The sequence below is a fragment of the Channa argus genome, chromosome 5 (assembly GCF_033026475.1).
Source record: "Channa argus isolate prfri chromosome 5, Channa argus male v1.0, whole genome shotgun sequence".
Taxonomy (NCBI): Eukaryota; Metazoa; Chordata; class Actinopteri; order Anabantiformes; family Channidae; genus Channa; species Channa argus.
Genome location: NC_090201.1, coordinates 7479474 through 7502193, shown reverse-complemented (window position 1 = coordinate 7502193; position 22720 = coordinate 7479474). Strand labels below are relative to the sequence as shown.

General features: G+C 41.0%; 1 protein-coding gene across 3 annotated transcripts in view; it reads right to left on the bottom strand.

Annotated features, from left to right (window-relative positions):
• cdh4 (cadherin 4, type 1, R-cadherin (retinal)) overlaps positions 1-22720 on the bottom strand; it is a 176809-nt gene that overhangs the window by 34954 nt on the left and 119135 nt on the right. For all 3 annotated transcript variants that reach the window (XM_067505522.1, XM_067505523.1, XM_067505524.1), the window contains 3 exons: positions 21376-21558; positions 6567-6722; positions 2327-2471 (listed from right to left, as the gene is read on the bottom strand). In XM_067505522.1, the coding sequence (XP_067361623.1) occupies positions 2327-2471; positions 6567-6722; positions 21376-21558 (484 nt within the window). The remainder of the gene's footprint in view (positions 1-2326; positions 2472-6566; positions 6723-21375; positions 21559-22720) is intronic.

Genomic DNA, 22720 nt, shown 5'->3' with positions numbered 1-22720 from the left:
CAGACAATTTCAGAGTGCTGTTGATTCAGTGGTGTGTCTTGTGCTGCTATTTTGTTTTTTTCTGTGCTGCGGTATAGCAGTGTTTATGGTGGCATAAAAAAGACAAAGTCACAACTGACATTAATTAATGTACATGTCTCAGCGCGTCACACTTGTATGTGTGCATCCTGTTCTCTATCTGCACCACTGCTGGGCATAAAAAACAACTTCAGCAACAATGTGAAGCAATTTGGTTGAGGTCTAAACTGGGTCCATTAATAGTAAGTAAAAGGTTTATCAGGCAGTGGATTAATTAAAGACTTAAATGGGCCAGAAAAGTATAAAATGTCTTCTTCAACCTGCACTAAAGATAAATCAGATTCTCATTCTTGTTTTCTTCAACTAAATAAGCAATTAGGCCAACACAGCTCTGCAGCCTTTTGTCCTAATTAAAATTCACCAATTCAGAAACCAATGAGTGAACTCCACACACAATATGATCTGACACCAAACCCAACACCTGAAACTGTGCACTCTGGGAACAAATGTTGTTGGCAGCCGTTGCTTAATGAAGAGCAGAGCAATTATACTGTACTTAATGTAATATGTTTCTTTTTAATTGGTATCACAGATTGAATTCTGTTCAAACTCAAAGACTTTTGTTGTTGCGTGCTCTCGTTTTTAACTAAGCTAAGGGTATCAGAGTGAAAAACGTAGAAAGTAGCTTTTGGAATGTCTGGTTGCCCTCGCTAATTAGAAGCTCTGTATATAGACCCACGCTCCACTGAGGAGTAACCAACACACGCACACACACACACACACACACACTCACACACACAATGTCCCTCCCATACTTGCTCATCCATGAACACACGTACACTGATGCAGACACAATCACACACACACACACACACACACACACACACACACACACACACACACACACACACACACACACACAACCTGCTTTCCTATATTGTTTACAAATCCCCCTGAGATTAAACTTTGCAGCATAACAATATCTGAACGCTGTGAAGACAAACACAGGTCCTCGGGGTCTGATTGTTAGAACAACAGTTCTTCCAGTCAAGACATGAGAACTACTTGCACATTCTGCTCTCGTCTCTGGCTTTGCACTGACCACAACTCTGTTCCCCGATTCAGAGAGAAGGTCTGTATCTCTCCATGCTCTGCAGAATCTGATAATGATGCGTCCAACCAAGATACTGTAACACAAATATCTCATAAGCTCACTCACACCTGAACCAACCTACAGCAAATTCACACTTTAAAATGTTGGTTCATTGCTCAAGTCTAAGTTAATCTAAGACTACAGCAGGTAAGATTGAAAAATTAAGTTTGATAAAGGAATAAATGGGTTTCATTGGTTCAACTGTCATTAAAGTTACAGGAGGATGACCTACAAAGACTCAAACTGTCAAAAGTAAAGACAAACAGGAAATGAGGCGGTGCATCACAAAATTGTACTCTTTTTTTGATAGTATTTTACATTTTTAAATTCACCAACTTTTTAGCCACACAAAGTACTGCAGGTATAATGTGCTGTGTATTTGTACTCGCAATAGCTTGATGACAGCTGTCAACAAAATACAGAGTCTTTTTATAGAAAACTTTTTAAGAAATATCAAGAGCTATGTAGATTCAGGGCACATGTAAAACACACTTTCAGCTTTAAAGGGCTGCACAAATCACAAAGATTTAGCTTTACGCTGCCTACCACTTTCCAACATGTACCACTGTTTTTTTATTTTTTATTTTTTTGTATTGTTCACTCTGTAGTCCCTCTTTCCCGGTAGCTGCTGGTTACCATCTGTTTCTCTCCAGCAGGATTGTTGGGGACAAACCTACAGGCCCCAGCAGGGCCAGAGAGCTGTCACATTCACAGTCACTGCTGCTGCTCCAGCTGTTGACCATGTTCCTAATTCTAAATCAGCCAAACTACAATGATGTCCTTTTCTTTTTTCTTTCTTTCTTTTTTTTTTTTTGCATTTTAGCCTTTATAGTATGACGATAATAGGGCAGACAGAAAACATAGGGAGAGAGCGTGTGACGTGCAGCAAAGGTCAACAGCTGGACATTGCACTTATGAAGCAGATGCTGAAACCATTCTACTCCCCTTTGTGTGGTTTTAATAAAACCTGCAGATGTCCTTTTCATCCCAAGCAGTATATGTCTCCTCACATTATTCCTTCTCTGCCCCCACTTCATCTCTCACAACAGTTTGCTGTGCGATATGAACGCCAACCTAAACTTGACATGTGTTTTCACTCAAAATTCCATCATTGATGATGCAGAGCAGACTACAGTGAGTGGACATAACTTTTACCTGGTTTGGATCCTTCGGCCACAGAGCCGTTGTAAACTTGGTTCTGAAACTCAGGTCTGTTGTCGTTCATGTCAATCACGTAGATGTAGAGGTCAATAGGATTCTCCACCTGGTTCCCATTCATGTCCACAGCATGGGCTCGCAGCTGTCAGTATACAAAAATGGACACAAAGACAGAAAGGATTATTAACATTCAGTGCTAAATATTAGCTTAGGTAAATGAATATTCAGCGTAGCCCAGATGACAAAAGGATGTTGGCTTGATTGATATAAAACTCTCCAGCCCAGGCTGGACTGGAACAAACTCAACACATGGCACAACTTTGACATTGTTAACTGGCAGCTCCATTCAATTGGCAAGTGTTCTGTTTCTTGTCTGCCAACGGGGCATGAGTATCCTGTTGGTATCTTGGCACGGACCAGAAAAACACAGAAAGGGGCAAAGTAGTGAAATGTTCCAGACACACAAACAACACCTATTTTGTTGTTAGCACAGCCAGAGGCCTAAAAAATACCAGAGAGGTGTTGCTGCTCAAGCTGTGGCTTCTTTTTGTTAGGCGTGAATGTTTGTCTGGATTTGTTTTGACAAAGGCAGCCATTTGGATGGATGTCTACGACTGATGATCTCTTCTTGACAATAGACACACAGACACAGTGGGAGAAAAAAGAGAGCACAAATAAAGAGAATGAAGGACAAAAAAGCAGTGCAGGGAAATGGCAAATGAGATGGGAAGGAGAGGAGGAAAGTGACTGAGCCTTGTGCAAGTAAATGAGAGATGAAGACACAAAGAGGCAGTGTGGGGGTGTGGGGGCTTGAACAGGGAGGACTGACAAAAGCAATCATCATCTACAGTGGGATGTCTTAATCTCCACCACTGCTGTTACACACCCTCTACTCCCCACCAATCCTCACTAATGATATCTAACATAACGCAAAGCTTTGTAATAGCCCTGGAAATAAACCAACCCTGTTCGCCATGACTTACATTCCTCTCATTCAATTGCCTATAAATTCATATCCTCTGCAGAAATGTTATTCAATCACAGCTTGGCTTGGTAAGCGGAGAAGGGCTCTCATTCTGGCTAAACCTGTCACACTGGCAGCAAAATATTTAGTCTGCCACAACACAGTTGAGGAGGATCTGCCTGCCAGCCTATTTACAGGAAGTCGTGATGTATTGTGGGGTGACATGAAAGATTGAATGGCAGCACCTGCCTTCACCACGGCACAACTAATCATGTCGGCTTCTGAGCCTGCCTGTCAAGGATGTATCAAAACATGCAAAAACATGCGGCAGCTTGAGTATTCACATACTTATCCAAACACTGATTCAGACACATGTTTACGCATATTAACATGGGCACTGAGACAGGTGTGCAGATATACACTTGGGAGATACATACAGCCAATCAGAAGAGCCCTCTTTAGCCATTTAATGATCCTCAAGATGCTAGTTTTCCATTGGCTGAAGCACAACAAACAAACATGGAGGGGAGAACCAACAAACAAACAAGCACAATCTGTTTTCTCAGCTGTGTACGCTGCACGCTGAGGGATGTGTGACTGTGATATGTGCGGCTGCTTCAGTGCATGGCTGTGTGTTGCGTGAATGTGCAATGATAGCATTTGTTTTTTTTGTCTCTACTCTCTAAGTGGTTGCATTTGTGTGAGTGTATGCTTTGTCATTTCTGTCAGCGGTTTTGTGTGTGTACTTTTGCTGCATATATTTTATACGTTTATGTCTCTATATTCAGATCTGTGTATGTGTGTCTGCTGGAGTCTGTTTATGTGGGTCTGTGTTTGTGTGCTCAATGGAGGAATTGGAAATGTGATCCGAGGGCCTGGAGGAGTGCGTGCACTGCTCAGACTGCAAATGTATGTGTGTGAACTGACATCAGTATTCTGCAGGGTGAGCTTTAGCGAGAGTGGACCAACCACAGAGGAGAAATATAGTTTATATTTGGCCTATTGGTTCTTTTACCCAATATATAACCATACTTGCATGGTCCTTCCAGGACACCCTCGACTATTTTATACTGAATTCTGCAAGTGGCGTTTTTTTTCCTTCTCACTTTAATATTAGAGCTCTTCCTGCTGAAACTACTATACATACAACTACATGTTAGTTTGGTATGTGGTACACATTAGCATCTTAGCATACTATTGCTAACTTTTAGGTCACAGCACCACTATGCCCATAGTAAGAACAATGTCTAAAAAAATCACTTGCATGCCTGCAGGCCTTTAGTCTAGTTTAACAGACAAAAATCTAACAGCAACTGCAGCTGATTGACGCATCTGTGCAGAGGAAACACAGGCCAACAGTCACTGCATGCTGAAATGTACTCATGCAAAAAGCAAACTGAAAAACGAATGAAACCAAAAAAGCAAAACAAAAGAAAACAAAATCTTCATCACACAATCTTCTCATATTTGCTCGATTCTCCTTGTGACCTAACGACTCACTGCAGCTCCTGTCTGACAAAATTCAGGCTCAGGCAAACACCCACTCTCCTCACCTCGCCGATCACTTCCCTCTAGTGCTACTCTGTCAAAAACACCAGCCTTGTCTCTCTTTTCACTTGAACCCAAAACTAACAAGCAAAGTTTGGCCTTCGAGACAGCAGCGGTGCTGGGAACTTCCTGTCAGGTTGAAAGAAAGCAAGCAATGGACTAAATTTCCCCTGGGTCAAATGCTGGCTGCATTCTCCCACACTAAATCATACATCACATCACAAGCAGCATGGGTCCGTAGGCGCCTAAATAGGAGCTGCATTCAACTTCAAGTGCCCTCAACCTAACATGCTGTTTTCACCACAGGCAGTGTCAAATCAGAACTCTTTACTGAGTGGTCGTCCAGTCCTAGGGACCAATAACTGGACTGATTTATTGATCCCAGTTTGCTGGCTGATTGTAGGAGCAGGTATGGAGAGTCAACAAATACTCACAAAGCAGTGTTCAGAGCCTGAGCGTAGCAAGTAAGGTAACAAGAGGCTCATCTAAATCTAAATGGAACACACACAAACACGCACACACACTTGCAGATGTACGAGAGAATTATCTAAATCTTCATGTGTTGATAGTCACTGTGTGTATTGTGGTTGTCTGCACACTGGTGTTTAGAATGCGTGCATATAGCTGACCGTGATGTGCACTGATGGAGACACTGAAGAGATCTTCTCTCCTTTATTCTATCCTTCCTCTGAGACAGGATGTGCTTCTGAATTAGCTCTATCTGCAGCGCAGCCATCTATCATGCTGACAGGCACACAGGCGTTGGGAGTCTGACACCAGCGCTCACCTCGAGTTGAGGTGTTAGTCTCTGCTGATATAAACTGAGACCTGTACTGTGTGCATATCAACCAATGGCCCAGCATTAATGTGAGTCTCATGTGGTCTGAATATTTAATTCATGCATCCACGAAGATGTTTAACCTGAAGTTCCAGATGGGCCAGTTGTGAACTCAGCCTTTTTGTGTGTGTGTGTGTGTGTGCATTAGTGAGGATTCCTAGAGGCCATATGCAGGCTAACTGTACAGCTGTCAGCCTGCACCTTTGAACAGCACAGCTGCAGATACCGTGGGGTGAGTGTGCAACAATGTGTATGGATGGTGAAGTTAAGCGGGGCAGCAGCACACAAAGGAGGAGTGGGAGTCACACACTGAGTGAGAAGGGATAGAGAAAAGAGAGAATGGATTCTGCCTGTGACATAAACACCCATCAGACAGTATAGTGGACTGCATTTAATACACACACACACACACACACATGCACAGATGCTGTTGCAGACGCAAACATGTACGCACACACACATTGCGGCACCTGCTCATTAGCTCTGACGGTAAGAACAAAGACTACAGTTTTCCTGCACTCCACTACGGTTCTCCCTCTCCTCTTTGTTCTATCCATCCTGCACCTCTCTGTGCAGCTAATTCCCAATCTCAATGACAGCTGAAGTGGCTGTGTGTTTTGTCAAGGCATTCTTTATTTCATTGCTGGCTTTGGCATCAATCAGATCCTGAAGAGGTGGGTGTGAAGGTACAGTGCAGCGGATAACAGAACAGCAAGTCATCTGAATGGGCTCCAACTGGTGGGTTTGTTTTGCTGGCCAACATTAGTGTTACAGTGAAAGGTAAAAGGAGAAGGAGAAAAGGTGAGCGATTTATTCACAAGGACAGCTGGGAAATCGTGACACAAATATAATAATAAGAGCTAGAGGAGAAATGGAAGCAGACTTACATGGAAAGAAGCTCTCTCTTCTCTGTCCAGAGGTTGCGTGACAAACATGTTGCCACTGATGGGATCTATGTTGTAGATGCCACTCGGGGGCTGATCGGCACCCGCTCCGGTGATGCTGTAGCGGATGCCGACATCTTTGTCCTGATCTGAGCGGATCTGAGGACACAGAGACAGACAACAAGTTCAACAGAGGGGAAAATCTGATTTTTAGTCCTGGCTTTTCAGGCTTTTCTGCACTTACATGAAAAAGGGTATTTTTTAGACCACAGCAAGCATCAAATTGTAAAATAAAGCCAAAAGTTGGAAAAAGGACTGAGAGTACATGAAAAGTTTTTATAGATAAACTGATGATAACATTTCTGCAGCAAGTTTTTCTTTTGTTCCAACACTGAACCTACAGCCTGAAGGTGGAAATAGAAAATTGAACCGTGTACAGAGAAGGAAATAGATCCACCATCAGAATGTTGCGTGTGGCCTATTGAGCTTTTGGTTTTCTTTACCTGCATTGCACTTTCACAGCCGACCTTGAATAAGTGTAAAAGGTCCACGCTGCCAGCCACAGCACAAAGGTGTTTCTGACGGCTACCAGCCTGGGTGACGTAACACTGATTCATGCAGTTATTCTCAAATATGTCTTACTGGAGCTTAAAACCTCAATGTGCCTGTTCCACCTTTAACACCTTGGCTGTTATTTCACACAAACTTCAAAAAGTGACATTTAGAGTGATATATTTTTCATTGAGCAGGATTCAGTATGAACGCCTCCAATGCCACATTAATAGAACTATCAATACTGTGGCTCAGCACCTTGCTGACTATAAAAAAAGACAAAAAGAGATGGATCGAATTTCTCTTTATTTTTTTGTGGCATTGATTTTCATTAGGCTCCAAGGATTCCACTGTGTCACAATATAATGCAACAATGCTAACAATGTGGGCATCCAAAACAATTACCAGGATAAATTATAATTATATGATTTAGTTAATCATTGCAGCATTTTCTAATGTACTTTGAGGACTTAGTTGACATTTAGGGACATATATTTAATTACCTCTCACATCTTTCTGTTGCAAAAATGAAGAAAGCCACTGAATAGCTTAGCTTAACTGGAAAAGATCTTTTTAAAATCATCTGTCACCCAAAGAAAGTAATTAAATAATTACAGAAAATATACTGTAACTCTCATAAATTCTTGGGTTAAATTATTACTTTATTCTACTTTAGATGATTCCAGTGGTGTTATTTTATGCAACCTAAAACAATGCAAGGCGAGACACACACTCCAGATACACGAATATTAAGGCTAATTATAATAAAACAAACTACAATTACTTTTTAAAATTACCACTAATTATTTCAGTCAGTAATTACATCGACCAAGTTGCCAATTTTTAAGAAATAGCGGCGAGCTATGAGGCCAAATTTCCATCTGGGTCACTTTAGGGTCAGTGGTGTTTAATATTGTACACTTTCAGCTTTATATACTGTACATCAGCCACTCCAGCTACTATATTAAGTATGACAATATCCCATAATGTATATTGTGGAGACACTAGCGACAATTTGCTACTTTTATGTTTTTTTATTTATCTCCTGTGCATTTCCAGCCATTGTGGCTGTTAATCCTCTTATATTCACAGCAATGTCCACTCACCAGTGGTCATCATGAGATGTCATTAAGTTGTAAGTTTAGGGAGGAGTGATTTTCACTGCTTAACTTTCACTGATGTGGAATTTGAATAAAAGTATCTTGAACAATCAGTTCCATTATCAATAATTTGTATTTATTTTTTAACAACTGAGTGATTCATAGTTTTGTCCATAAACTTTCCCAGAGTGAAAAGGGTCCATTTTTATTTTTGTAAAGCCAAATGTGACAAATTGTAACTGAATGTTTTCCTTCTTGTACGACAGGACAAAGAAACATAACATCTTAATGACTGAGAAGACGAAAGGAGGACACCTATTTTATTTGACATGAACTAAATTAAGTGATTATCAATAAGGGTAATTAATAACAGTTTGAACTCTCACTAACTCTGATGTAGATCCCGGACCGGTTTGATGCATCTTTAAAATATCCTCAAATCAGATTCTGAACACAACACCGACGATTTATTTTATTGGGAATGAACCATCACTATGGTTACAAGTCAGAGGGAATAATCACAGAGTCAAATGGAGAAAAAGCAAAAAGGAAAGGCCTGACTCTTTTTTCTCTCTATCTTTCTCTTCCCTTCCTATGCAATTTTCTTGGTCTGTGAGGCTGCAGATCATGCATGAAAATGAAATTACTTCATCCGTTCAGCAGTGACGGCAGCTTCTGCATAAAACATCTCTCTGTTTGAACATGATACCCTCTCTCTTAATTTCCAGCGTGGTCTTTCCACACCCACAGTGTAGCACTCTGCTGCACACTTTCACAGACACAATTTTCATTTCCTAAGCTCACCTCACACACATTCCATATATGGACCCTGCAGGGTCAGGTGAAATGTTCATTGCTCTACAGCTGAAGTGCACTCTGGCTGTTCTACTTGGCCAGCAATCAATCAATGTGGCATGACAATGATATGCCACCATCTGCCAATCAAAGGAGAATTAACTTAAAAATAAAAAGTACATTCACTCATTCTCCCTCCTCATGTGTGTATCATAGATGTGTGTGGAGCAAAGAGATTATGCAATATTCAGCAATAAGACTGTGCCTGTCCTGTTCCGTGAAGGAGACAAACATGTTTAGGCCTCGCAATAAATGAATTGAGGCGCAGCACAAAGATGCCATCTGCTCGAGCTGCAGGAACATTAAAAAATAAAAAAGATCCACCAAACTGCATCTGCTATTTCTGCATGTAAGAATTACCTGGGTGCACAAATGGTAGCTTGTAGTCATGTATGTGAGAGTAGTGAAGTGTTTGACAGGCAAGGGATTCTCTGTCTGTGCACCAAAGCGCAGATCAAAAGGACCAGCTCAGTTCAATAATTCACAAGGCCACGTCATATGGGAAACACACACATGAAATTTTTACCTGCCACGGCTTCCTGCTTCTGCATCTGGACATAAGTGCAGTTAGATGTGTAAATGACTGTGTATGTGTGTGTGTGTATGTGTGCGTGTGTGTGTGTGTGTGTGCGTGTGTGTGTGCTTGATCACTCTCTTCACTGTACATTTGAAGCAGAATGTGTGTAGTTGACACATTTGTGTAATAGCCTCGAGAGGACACAAAGGAGCTCTTACACATCATGTGGCCTCTGCCTCCACGCCTGCTTAGAATTCCACACGGAGGCCACCAGAGACCAGATGTCACATTTGCTGGTGTGTCTTAATGAAGAAGCTTTATATCAATAAATTGAATAAATGAAGAAGCACGGCTTCTCGGAGTCCTGGGAATCCCATGAGTGACAACTCCTCAATTGAGCTATTTGAATAGAATACTAATGATGAAAGCTGGGATTTCTATCCTCACTTTGTATCTATCGCTATCTTTCATTCTCACATTCACTTCAGTACCTCCTGGCAGATAGACTGGCTACTAATCACACTAAAAATAGCAGAGAGAGGCAGTTGCGAGGGACATAACTGGCTGTCTGTCTCCGTCAGATCAGACCAGACATCAGATAAGTGACCTATTTGTAGCTCTTTGAGAGTGATTTCCTTGATTACTGACAACTGCTGGGATCCTGTGGGACAAGCTATCAGCGTGAGAAGAAAGATGGAGAGGTAGAGGGACACAGGCAGCGAAAGCAATGGGGAGCTGGGGGAAATTAGATGAAGAATTAGTGTTCTGTTAAAACTCCTCGGGGTGACGGAAGGCTCACAAACAGACAGAGGGAACGGAAAGGAAAGGAATACATTTCCATTTATTGAGCATAGTGGCTGGCTGCCTAATTAGCGCACTGTGAAGTTTCAGTTTGTCCAAATCTCTGTTAATTGATCCAGCCCTGTATGATCACCCTAGCTGCATAAATAGTTTGATGCCTACATAAACACTGACTAATTTGGTGTTTATTTGATGGTACATCTCAGGCTTATTTCTAGCAATGCTGAAAAACAAACAAAGCAGCACTGGGCAAAGGGCACGCACATGTGGAGCTGTAGGTCCCTTTCCTCTGCAATATTTTGCTTCCAGGAAACAACAATGATTCAACCAGGAAGTCATTAAAGGACAGTGTGCTGCAGGGACCCATGGGATCATTAAGGGTTACTGAGTGCTATGGGCTAATGTCACACAATAATGGGAATCTGTGGTTTACACTCTTGGATAGCCTCTTTTATGTTTGCTCCATGCTTAATGGCTCAGGCCTGCGTGGTAGTCTTCTGCGTTCACGTCCTCCTCTCTCTCTCTCTCTCTTTCTCTTCTATTTTACTTTATAGCTCTTTATGGGCTCAGTCACTTCACTTGGGTTTTACAGCACATCAAATGTTACAGAGGCACAACGGATACACCACTAAATGTCACACGTGCATCGAGAATGTGGATGTTTAATTAGTCTCTTTTTACCTGGCTATAGTTGATGTAACATGACTGCCAATACGTCTTAACCTTAACCTAACCTAGTATGTAAGGGTCAAATATATGAATATGAACTGTGGCTTCGTCTCCAGCCCGTGTAACACTTACGGATTAGTATAATTAGTTATTAAAGGCTTTTCTGTCTATTTAAATGTTACTGTATAGCATGTAGCATCATCACTATTGCAAAGCAGTAAAGCACAAAGTAAAGTTAAATGTTTGTACTTCTTAACCTTTTTTGTAACCATATTGATTCTGAGTGAGTCATGTTGACTCTATATACCTGTGTTATAAGGTGTTTGGAAATGCAAAACACACACACACACACACACACACACACACACACACACACAGTTTGTTAACTAGAGATATGTCTATGATTGTTATTTTTTTCATCTATCACATTTATTCTTATTGTTATATTTGTCTTCTTTTTTCAGTGTGCGCTTTAATTATTGAGTTCCCATCTTAATCTTACAGCTATAAAGATATGTTTGGTACTGTGTTAGCAAGAATATTACATTTCTATGAGAAAAACCAAGCAGCTTAAAGCCAACTGTTACTAAGATGGTAAGTGTCATTGATGGTGTCAATCGCTCCACGGAAAACATCAACACAGTAGTTATAACAATGTGGTATGAGGGATATATGTCTGTCTGTTTGTAGGATGGTTAATATGCAGTGTATAAATGCAACAAAACCAAATTGTTGGCTTTTCTGCGCTGAGGTGCATTATGACAGGAAGTGATGCCAACCACTTAGGAGACAGACAGGCTATGACTGCACCCTTCTGGCGGCCTCTTAGTCATGCTTTAGCTGTCATAGCTGTCAACAATAATTAAGACGGCGTTTGCCAAATATCCAAACGCCTTTAATAGAAACTACTTATTGACTGGATGCCTGTGATACTCAGAAGACTGCTCTGCTTCGACACCCTGTCTCCCACTCTGAACTGTCTGCACATAAGACATAACAATATGGTTATGTAGTTATTATGAAAGCATAAGTTCTGCATTTCCAAATTTGAAATAATGAAGGAAAGTGCTCCAAGTCAGGATTAATTTGAGGTATTCTGTCTAAGCATCTGATGGACGTCTCTTCGTATGGAATCGGATCAGGCACAAAACAGAGCATTTTTGTTTAGACGTTTAACACTATGTTTTAAAGATAACCAAATCTAATTTGCTCTCTGATTCTCTTACTCTTCCCCCTTTAATGATTTGCATTTCCCTCAAGTAGTGTGAATTTCCAGTCATTTCAGATGCAAGCTCACATGTCTAATTTCTATTTGCTTTACTGCTCCTTTGTAAGCTGCTGCCAATCGACTTGGGGAATTGCTGGCAAGCTATTTAATGGTTTTAAAATATGCTTTTAGTGTTTTGCATGTTTTTGTAGCAGATTTATAGCAGGTCTGGCACCTTAGTGACTGCTTTCAAAGAAAGAAAATGACACTGTCATCCTGGAGTCGACAACTGATTTTCCTATCTTTAGCAGTCTAACTTCGGTGTCACCGCTGGGGTTGAAATATTCAGATCTGACAATAAACCTTTGCACTCATTGAGGTACTGGAAGTGCTGCTAAAACGAGACACTGCAAATGGGTGAATTGCAATGTTAAACAGCATTATCAAAAGCATCTGTGCATCTGCAAACTACACAGGAGTCCTTGAAAAATCGCTGTTTGATAATGTCTCCTCTTTCCCTGCTCATACAGTATGTTTTCTCTTTGTTGAACACGAGGGAAATGGCAAAACTACATGCTTTTTAACTTCCTCTTAAATTTTAGTTTTGCATTGCTTTGATCCCTGCTGCTGTGTGCTTGTCACTCTTCAAAGCTGATGTGCCCTGCTTTTGATGGGGAAGAGGAATCAAACAGTGTGATAGGCCATCCACACAAACATCCAACAAAATGACATAGGAGGAAATAGGGAAGCAGGGGATGAAAGAAAAAGAGAGATGGGCTGACAAAATGGAAACAAAATTTCCAATTAGAGAAAATGTGGGCCCTCAAGTTTTTGCCAGCCTTCATACTTTCCTACCTGTGAAATACAATAACAACCTTACATGTGCGAGTGTGGCGATGAAGAGCGGTAAAACCTGTCACTTTAGTGGTGCCATGAGAAAGGAATGGTGCAGATGGTTTTAAAAATAGTCACATAGGAGGTCTGTGAGAGAGAAGCTGCAGAGAGCTCAGGTTTAATATCTCTCAAGTGAGAGCCACTGACAGCCACCGTCGCACACAGTTATCCCTGATACTCATAAAGAACAGCTGCGACTGCGCCGCAGCACGCAGGAAGGCTAGTCCATTATGGATCGGAAACTGAATGGGAAATGAACCGAGCTCCATTCTGCCCAGAAATATATATTTTTCCCTTTTCCAACTTTCTTTTTTATTTGGTGGGCTCTCGCATTCTGTCTGTGGTTGTGCTGCCATATCAGTTTGTCTGTCTCTGTCTTTCACTCTCCTCAGAGGGAAGGAAGCAGTGAGAGTCCCATCACTACAAACGACCAAGAGTTACCACCTGAGGAAGGTTTGTCTGCTCTGGTGCTGACACTGTTATTCAGCCATTCCTTTTCACTTTCTAACACGGTCAACTGAATTGAATCTTGAGTTCCTAAGGTTTCCTGAGGTAATGTTTTCTGTGGAGTGGATCTGGGATCAAGGATAATAGGTTAAGAAATTTTGTCTTGACAATTTAAGGAAAAAAAGCTCAATCCTGTTGGGGGCGATGTTTGTCTCTCTCCAGAGGAGCTGTTCTAATGTGATGTATAAAAGACAATCCTGTTATATGTGAGTGTGAAAAGAAGAAAGGAGCTTAGAGGAAAACATCTGAGAGCGCAGAGGTATTGTCAAGTAATATGTCTTTTAATGAAGAGAAAGAAGAATTCTGAAAGCTCGCAGCATATCCAATAAATAACCTCCAAATTGAAGCTTTTGGCTCTCTTTTAAAAACTGATATTAAGTCTTTGGATAGGAGATTTTTTTTATCGTAAGCTCACAGGATCACAGATATGTGGAAGTTGTTCCTCAAAATTTGACCTTGAACCATTCTGACATCTTCCTCTTACACTTAAATACCCTCCATCCCTGTCCTGTATATCATTCCTGGTTACCCAGATGAGGAAAAGGAGCCACACAGCTTTAATATTTTTTATCAGCTCAAAAAAAGATTAAAAATTAGATGCCTTCTCAAGTGCACACACATATACACACACACACACACACACGCACACACATGCGTCACAGCCTCCACCTTAGACCATTAACCAGACGGAGGAATGAAATGCAGGAGTGGAAAAAAGGGGCAATTACAGGGAGAACAAATATTAATGGGAGTTAAGAAGTGACTCACAAACCCAATTACAGCATTAGCCAGGCAATTTAGATGAGCTCTGCAAGAGGCAAGAATCTTGTTGAAATGTACCAGCGGTCTCTCTGCATTAACAATGGCATTAATTCCCCCGATTCACAATGAGGGAGAAGAATATAGCAAATACAGCCATTCTGTGTCCCAGATGAAAAGAGCCACATTCCCCAATTCTTCCATGGAAATGGAGGAGACAGAGGCCACTGTTTATGTCTTACCCGCCCCAAACAGACCACAGACCCTTAGAGAGCATCCACTCATTAAATAGGTTCATTTTCCTGCTCTTCCCAAGACTTCCTCAATATAAAGACAATAGGTAAACCATGCTGCAGGTCTTCTAAGAACAGAGAAATGTCCCACAAGATAATTACTATGAAGGCATGGTTAACTGCTGGAAGCCTGACTAAAGGGCACGATGAGGGCATAAAGAGACAGATATACTGTTGCTCAAATTATAGATGGAGAGACGGGGCAGTGAAGAACTTTCTGCTGCTCTTGCACTTTTCCTCTCCACCTACAGTACAACCATTGTAAAACTGCATCCCTCAACCCAAGGGGTTGCCATGCGCTCCCATAAGAGACATGCGGCCCTGACAGTCTGGCCAATCAGCAGCACCCTGAAGCCAGTGGAAAGCCCTTCTGGCATGCCTAAGGCTAGAGGGGTCCAACCAATCAGTTAGAGGCCAGTCTAGAAAGGAGGGACATGCTTGGCTCAGGGAGCTGCTAAGGCTGCCAATGAGAGTCCAGAGGGGAGTTTGAGAGGCTCAGAGGGAGGTTGCCAGAGGGGTCAGAGTGGACGAGGGCCGACCGACAGTTATTTAGTGAGAGGCTGAGCTCTCCGTCACTCACAACAGCACTCAGCCTTTGTACTACTGGGCCAGCTCTAATGGGACTGTCACCTTCTAATTATCCTACTGGGGGATGCTGAGAATAACAAAGAAGCCCACAGATACACAGCACAGAGAAGGAACGAAAACAAATCCACAGACACACACCTACACCTTCACAGATACAGAACTTTGAAATCGCCATCACATTTATTGCTTGTTCAGCTACTGTAATATGAACATTCCTTCATCATCACAGGTAACAAAACTGGTCAAGAGGTATATAAAAACAAATTTACAGTAAATAAAATTGTCCCTGTACGCAATGCTCTTTAATATATTTCTATATTCTCTTTACCTTTATAAACAACTCTAAACCTCTTTGAGTACCCTATGAAAAGCTTTTTCATGCTTACACGAGTCATTTTAGCCCATTCTTTATGTCATAATTGTTCCAAGTCTCTACCACGTTACTTGGTTGTCTGCCATGTACAGCCTTCTATAAATGTATCGACAGGTTTTCAATGATATTCAAGTCTGGAGACTGAGCGGGTCCGGATAAAATTTTTTAAACCAGTCCTGAGCTGTCTTTGCTTTGTGCTTTGGATCACTGTCTTGAGAATAGATCTACTGCCTCGTAATTTTTGGCTTTTTGACTGATGCTTTAAAATCTTCTGATACTGGTCTGCATTTATTCCTCCGTCCGCTTTATAAAGAGCTCCGGTGCCTGATGCAGACATGTACCAATAAAACATCAGCCTTATGTCAATCCAGATCTCCTGTTTGTTTTAAATACGTATTTAGCCCTTGAGCAAATACATTTTCTTGGTTGTCTTCTTAGAGGAGTCTTAATGTGACCTTATTTCTCCTATTTCTTCATTATGATCTTCACAGCTGATAGTAGCATCTCTAAACAAATATTTTACATCCCTCTCCAGCTTTCTGAAGGTCTACCAATTTCATTTGGAGGCCTCTTTGTCCACTTGCAAATTAGAAGTTCAAGCCCAATTTAACACGTCAAGCATAAAGTGCTGACAAAGATCAGATGCCTGATTCAACGTGTTAAATTTATTAAGAGAGATGCAAACTTTTGGACTGATATAATTTTCATTATTATACTATAATTTATATATTTTTGCTCCTTTAAATATTTCTGTTACTTTTGTTGATGAAGAAACAATTTTACTAGCTGAATGATTATTTTGGCCCATAAACAGAGATTTGGGTTTCTGGGTAAATTCTCATAAGACCAGAATGCATGGACTGAACTGCCCTGTATATGCAGGTCTTGAGATCTTCAAATTCACATTCTAAACCAAATGCTAAAACAACAGGTTTAGAGGTTGAGAAATACAAACAGCCTTTGTGTGACAAAGAGGCCATCATGAATTCTGTACTAATTACAATAATAAAAACAACATGAAGAATCTTAAATCTTAAATATTTAATGTTTGAGTTTGAAACTTTCTGAGCTGTTTCAAATGCAAGACCTAGAAAGAGAAGGAGACAAGAGACGTATTTTGGCAGATCTGGCAGAGCAGGTGGGTTAGACAGACAACCTTGTTGTTAATGTGAATGATTCAGCACCCAGAAACTCTAGTATTCTGGGACACACTCTGAGGATCATGTCAGGCAAAAAGAGAGAGGCGTCCTGATTTAAACCAGAACGAGACATGTCAACAAACTGTCTGCTCCTTGAAGCTAAAAACTACCCCAGACAGACGTTTCATGCAGACCTAAAAAATGAAGCTGTATTATGATGATAGTATGATGATACACTGTAGGAACTGAGATGTAATGAGCAACTGTATGAACAGACTGTTCATACAGTATGAACATGGAATGTCTCTATTGATATTAACTGTAGCTGAGATTTTACTGAATTGCTGGTAGAGACTAAATTATTAGTCAATTTGAAGTACAATGGTCATAGTCAATTAAATCCGAGATTGAATTATGCCAACTGGACTTCTTTCTTCTTGGTCAAAAACGTTTCGCTACTTATCCAAGCAGCTTCTTCAGTATGAAAAAATGGCTGGGGAACACAGATATTCCTTCAGAGTAAGCCTTTGTTCCACCCTGGACTGAATATGATGGGAGGTCGGAACAGGGTGCAGTCATCAAGATGTAACGATTACGTCCCTAACACCCCTTATCCCCGAATATGGTGGATATGTTTTGTCTGAGGTCCTACATTACAGCCGCTGTCCTCCCAACAACTGAAACTTAGAGTAGCTAAGCAATGGGTTATGAGTCATAGGAATAAGATAATTGTAGGGTAGTAGTTAATTACTGAATAGATTATTAAAACTACATGTGTTTGGGATGGTGACAAGTGGTTTAAACAGTTTATTTTGTTGTTCTCCTTAGAGAAACAAATTGCTGGGATGTTGTTACATGGGTACTTTATTTCTAGAAATAAAGATCTGGGAGTGTAAATCAGTAAAACATTATTTTAAGTGTTACATTTCGGTTACTTTTGCCTTGAATATTGCAAGGCAATGGTGTATGTTTATATCCAACTACCTCATGTATGTTAATGGACACACCCTTAGACACACACACCAACTAGACACAGTGGACACCATACGTTTCGATGCACAAGAGAAGCAATAAAACTGCAGACAAATCAAGCAGATCCAAAAAGCATATTACAAGCTCATTATGAGCTGTAATGAAATACACGGTGCAATATGAGGTGGTAAATAAACCATTGTGTTTTCATTTTGGATCCTGAGCAAACAGCATTACAGACATTACAGTGTCAGTGAGCTATCTTGCCCCCCTGCACACACCCAAACACACAAGCATAAACACTTATATACACTATATACAGTAAAATCAATGAGAAAAGTAACAAAAATTTACATATTACTTCTTTTTGTGAAGAGTCATATTTTCTCCAGCAAAAGTTAACTTAAGTGGATGAACTTCAACATTTGTTTTTATTTGTGTGCTTGTTTGCTTTTAATAAAATCCATCTAAACGAGGGGTCTCCAGTTATTCTGACTGTGACACATTTGACACTGCACTGTATCACATTATATTAGCCATGAGCACTACTATAATGGGCTATTCAGAATAATGAGCTACACCAAATCATACTGAGATGCACTCTAAAATCCCAGTTCACCTATTCACCTTAAGACCATCATTTTTCTAAAATGTGAATGCATGACAAAGATATCATTATAGATATAGATATCATTACAGTTCTATTCTGCTCCACGGAAAGGGCACAGAGAGTCATGCAGAGAGTAAAAGAAACAGAAAGCACAGACGTGTCTCTTTAGTCTTTCTCTTGGCTCCGGATTCACATAATATTAAAATAACAATCCAAAATGTGCTCAATTATTTCCAACTCATATTGTTCGTTTCCCTGTCCTAACAGAGGGTCAGAGAGGAACCAGTGTCTGGGGCCTGGTTAAATGAAAGGAGGACCTTTTCTCTCCCACATTCAGACTGCTTTCCATCAGTTTTGCCTCATTGCCCACAGTGTAGGTGCTGCAGGAGACGGTTGAGATGAGAATGCCACAAATGGCCTGAAACTAATGTTGGCCTCCCTCACCCTACAGATTTACAACACTCTCTAAAGCCTTTTTATTTTATTTTTTTTCAGTCCCAGACGTTCCCCCGTACTCCCCTTTCCTGCTCCTATTGTCACTGCTCTTCAGTTTCTCAAAATAAGTCATTCTTGCCATCTACCCCTCATTCTCATTTAACTCAAGCTGTTTTCCAACCTCTCCATTTCGACTGCTCTTACACCTGTCACGTCAAATAATATGGAAGCTAGGAAACATTCATTTCAGCACAATGGTAAATCAATGACATCAGAGTGGTTCTTCATAAATGAATTGCACATCAAGGTAAAAATGGTCAGCAGTTGAATGTAGCTCTTTTAGACTTTGTGTATGTGTGTGAGTGTGTACATCTAGACAAGTTATTGCTCAAATTATTGGCCAGTTTTTACAACTTAAAATAAGTTAAGTACTATAACTGAAATAGCACCATTATTTAATAACTATGAATTATAAAATGAAGTATTAAAAAATGATGATCAGATCAGTTATTACAGATATACATAAACCTGTCGGTGTCAGTTGGATTAATTAAATATCCTTCAGCAGTGGAGCTATGGACATGTACTCTACTTTAGCTTGCAAGTGTACTCCATGCTGCCAGTTCTTTCACCACTCTAAATCAAAGGGACGACCACCAGGGCTCGACCACACACCTCTTTGGGCATCATTTGATGTTTGCAGAGTGTTAATTACACGCTGAAGCTTAATTAGTCTTTTTATACCTGGTGAACCTGTGTGTACACTCACACAACTAAAGAAAGCTCAAAGAGTTTCCACAGCACAGGAGATGGGATGTGTCCTGTAATCAGGGGTGTAAGCTTTAAAGATTGAGCTGAAAATGCCCACTGCTCCTCAGCTGGCTGTCAGTGTGGAGAGTTGAGTTACAGAGACAGTTGGGGACAGAGCAACAGAGTCATATCCCCCGTGGTGCGCTGAAAGCTGAGGAACACCTATGCTGTGTCCGGATACAGTATACAGAGGTGACACCCACGTGCACGCACGCACACACACACACATACCTCCCACAGCATGTGTACACTCAAACAAACTCAACCTCAAGACTCACATGGCCACACACACAATAGAAGCCTCTGAGGTTTAATCCGACAATCTAACACCAAACATGTGAAAAGGGGATAAAAGAGTGTCCATTTCTCCAGCAGGACTGCACAATTTGGTGGCTTCCCTGACACTCTGTGGCCCTGCTTTGTGTGTGTGTGTGTGTGTGTGTGTGTGTGTGTGTGTAAGGGTGAGTGCTTCCATGCTTTGGTGGAAAAGCTGCCGTCTTTCTTGGTGAGAGGCGATTTAAGTAATCCGGGAGTGTAAGCTGCGCTGTACAAATGGGTGTAAGGGACTTTGTGTGAGTGTATGTATGTATGTGTGTATCAGAAATGCCAGCAGAAAGCTGCACATCTGCCTGGGAAACTGATAAGAGGCAGTGAGTGATGGGAATTTGTGTAGCAGCACAGAGCTGAGAGTATGATGCCACCAAGAGAAACTTGCTTTTTAACTTTCATTAGTTTTGATACTCATTGTTGCCAGTTGGTTGTAATTAAGAAATGTTTGCATACTGTACATGTTCACTTGAACATTTTCTTTTCAGAGAACTCTAGAGCTGCAGTAAAATTAAATCCTTCTGTGTCTTGGAGCAAGAAGAGTATGGTTATGCAATGAGCACCACTCCTGCATATGCAGAGCTGGCATCCACACCTTTTTCTACAGTGGAGCTCACTGTGATATGGTACAAAAGTGAAAATGGAAAAACAGGGTAAGCGACGAAATCTAACAACTGTACAACACTAAAATACATCTCTAAATCTTACTTTGGCAGTTCATAAATTAAGTTAAACTTTGTTGCAAAGTAGAACTTTAAAGTTCCTGGTTTTAAACAACCAACTTACAGAAGTGTTTAGGCTCCCTGGACTAAAAAAGTCTCACTATGACACGACCACTTATCACTTCAGACCCTATAATCTATGAAGAGATGTAGTGCATTGTTATGAGAAAAAACTGTCCATCAGCTATATTAACACCTGTAGAAACACCCCTGAGAGAAAATACTCAAGAGTAATTTTTAGATTTATACTCTTGAGACCAAGCAGGACGTGTGTACTTGTGTGCTTTTACAAGCAAGGATTATTATTTTTTGTCTACCTGTCTGTGGCGCCCAGAGGCACAGCAGACAAATCATCTAGAGTAGCATCATGACTTAAATCGGAGACAAGAGCAGCACTTTTTGCCTGGTGGGTGTGCTTGATGGAAAATACCAGAATGTTGGGTTTTATGGCCTCATGGTGATTGTAAGAAATATTACAGTTAACTCCCCACTCTTCTTTTTTGCTCACACTAAGGGCTTGGAACGACTGTAGAACGACTACGTATATTAGTTGTCTACCAAGGGTTTTGATTGTTTTAATTTGAATCTAGGTTTTCTCTGAAAAAACTTGAAGCATGCCAAGTCAATGCACATCAAGAAAAGATGTGTCGTATTTGATAAACTTATATAAACTGCCACTCACTCTGACAAGCATATGAGGGAAGGGTCCTCTGGAGTTTTCAGGCACATTGATAGGAGGGATGACCCAGTCTCTCTTCTGTCGCCTCAGCCCATTGGCAGAGGCGCCTCTCTGATGCCTTCGTAGAAACTTGATAACTCTAGGTTGGGAGTCCCACACTCTTGACAGCATTTCTTCAATGCCAACCTGAAAAGAAAAAGGCAAACACATCATATCATGCTGCATCGCAAAGTGAATAACTTGCTCATGTTATCGTTTGAAGAATGCTTTTTTGCAATGACAGGTCGGAAGATGAATCTATAAAGTGCTATAAAATGACATGTTTTCCCCTCTTCTAAAGTTGAAACTAAAATATGGGGTGTCACACTAACAATAAACCCATTTTGGAAGAGTGACAGAAGCAAATGATACATAAATAAACATTTTTTTCTGAGTGCTGCTGCATTGCATTTCATAAGGCCTTTGGCAAGACACCTGAACCTGTCCAAGTCCCTACTGCCTTCTGTCTAAGAAAGTGAGACCTCCCCCAGGCTACATGGCTGGATTTTGTCCACAGAGGAGCTGTGTGTCTTAACCCTGCTGAATCCCAAAGAAGACTACCTTATTCCCCCCTCACCCCTGTCTCTCTGTCTCTGGTGAAGACAGAAAACAATGTGCCATTTTGCCCTGACTTTAGCCCATCGTCACATAAAACAGGAATTGATAAAATTCCAGTGTAAAAACAAGTAATCTTGTTTTTTGGACATGATGTTAAAAATCATACAGGACAGTAATATGGGAAACTTGTATGTAGGAATATATGGGTGTCGCTGTATATATACAGAGCAATTGCCCCTTGCAATGATTCCCCCCAGCTCCGGCTGCAGAAAGAAGATTGTGTTCTTGCTCATCTTGCTCGGTGAAAGAAGGGTTAGAAGTGTGTATAAAAGACTGAGTATTTTTCCCCAATCCTCTGTGGTGTCCTCCTGTGTAAGATGGTTGTATTGCTGTAATCCACCTAATCCTATTGTTGTTTCTGCACCCCCTGCACACACACACACACACACACACACACACACACACACACACACACACACACACACACACACACACACACACACACACACAGACATTTGCTGGCAGTTTGGCACACCTGAAGAACACTGAAAATTCCTCTCTCTCATCCCACCTGGAACACACAAATGTCATGCAAAGACACGCATGCACACAGATATGTAGCCATGACAAACACGGACCAGCAGTTAATCCTATAAACTGCTCTACCTGGGAGAGATGCAGACGTTAGCAGAATCTATCTATCTATCTATCCATCTATCTGTATGTGTGTATACACACGCACAGTCTTTAG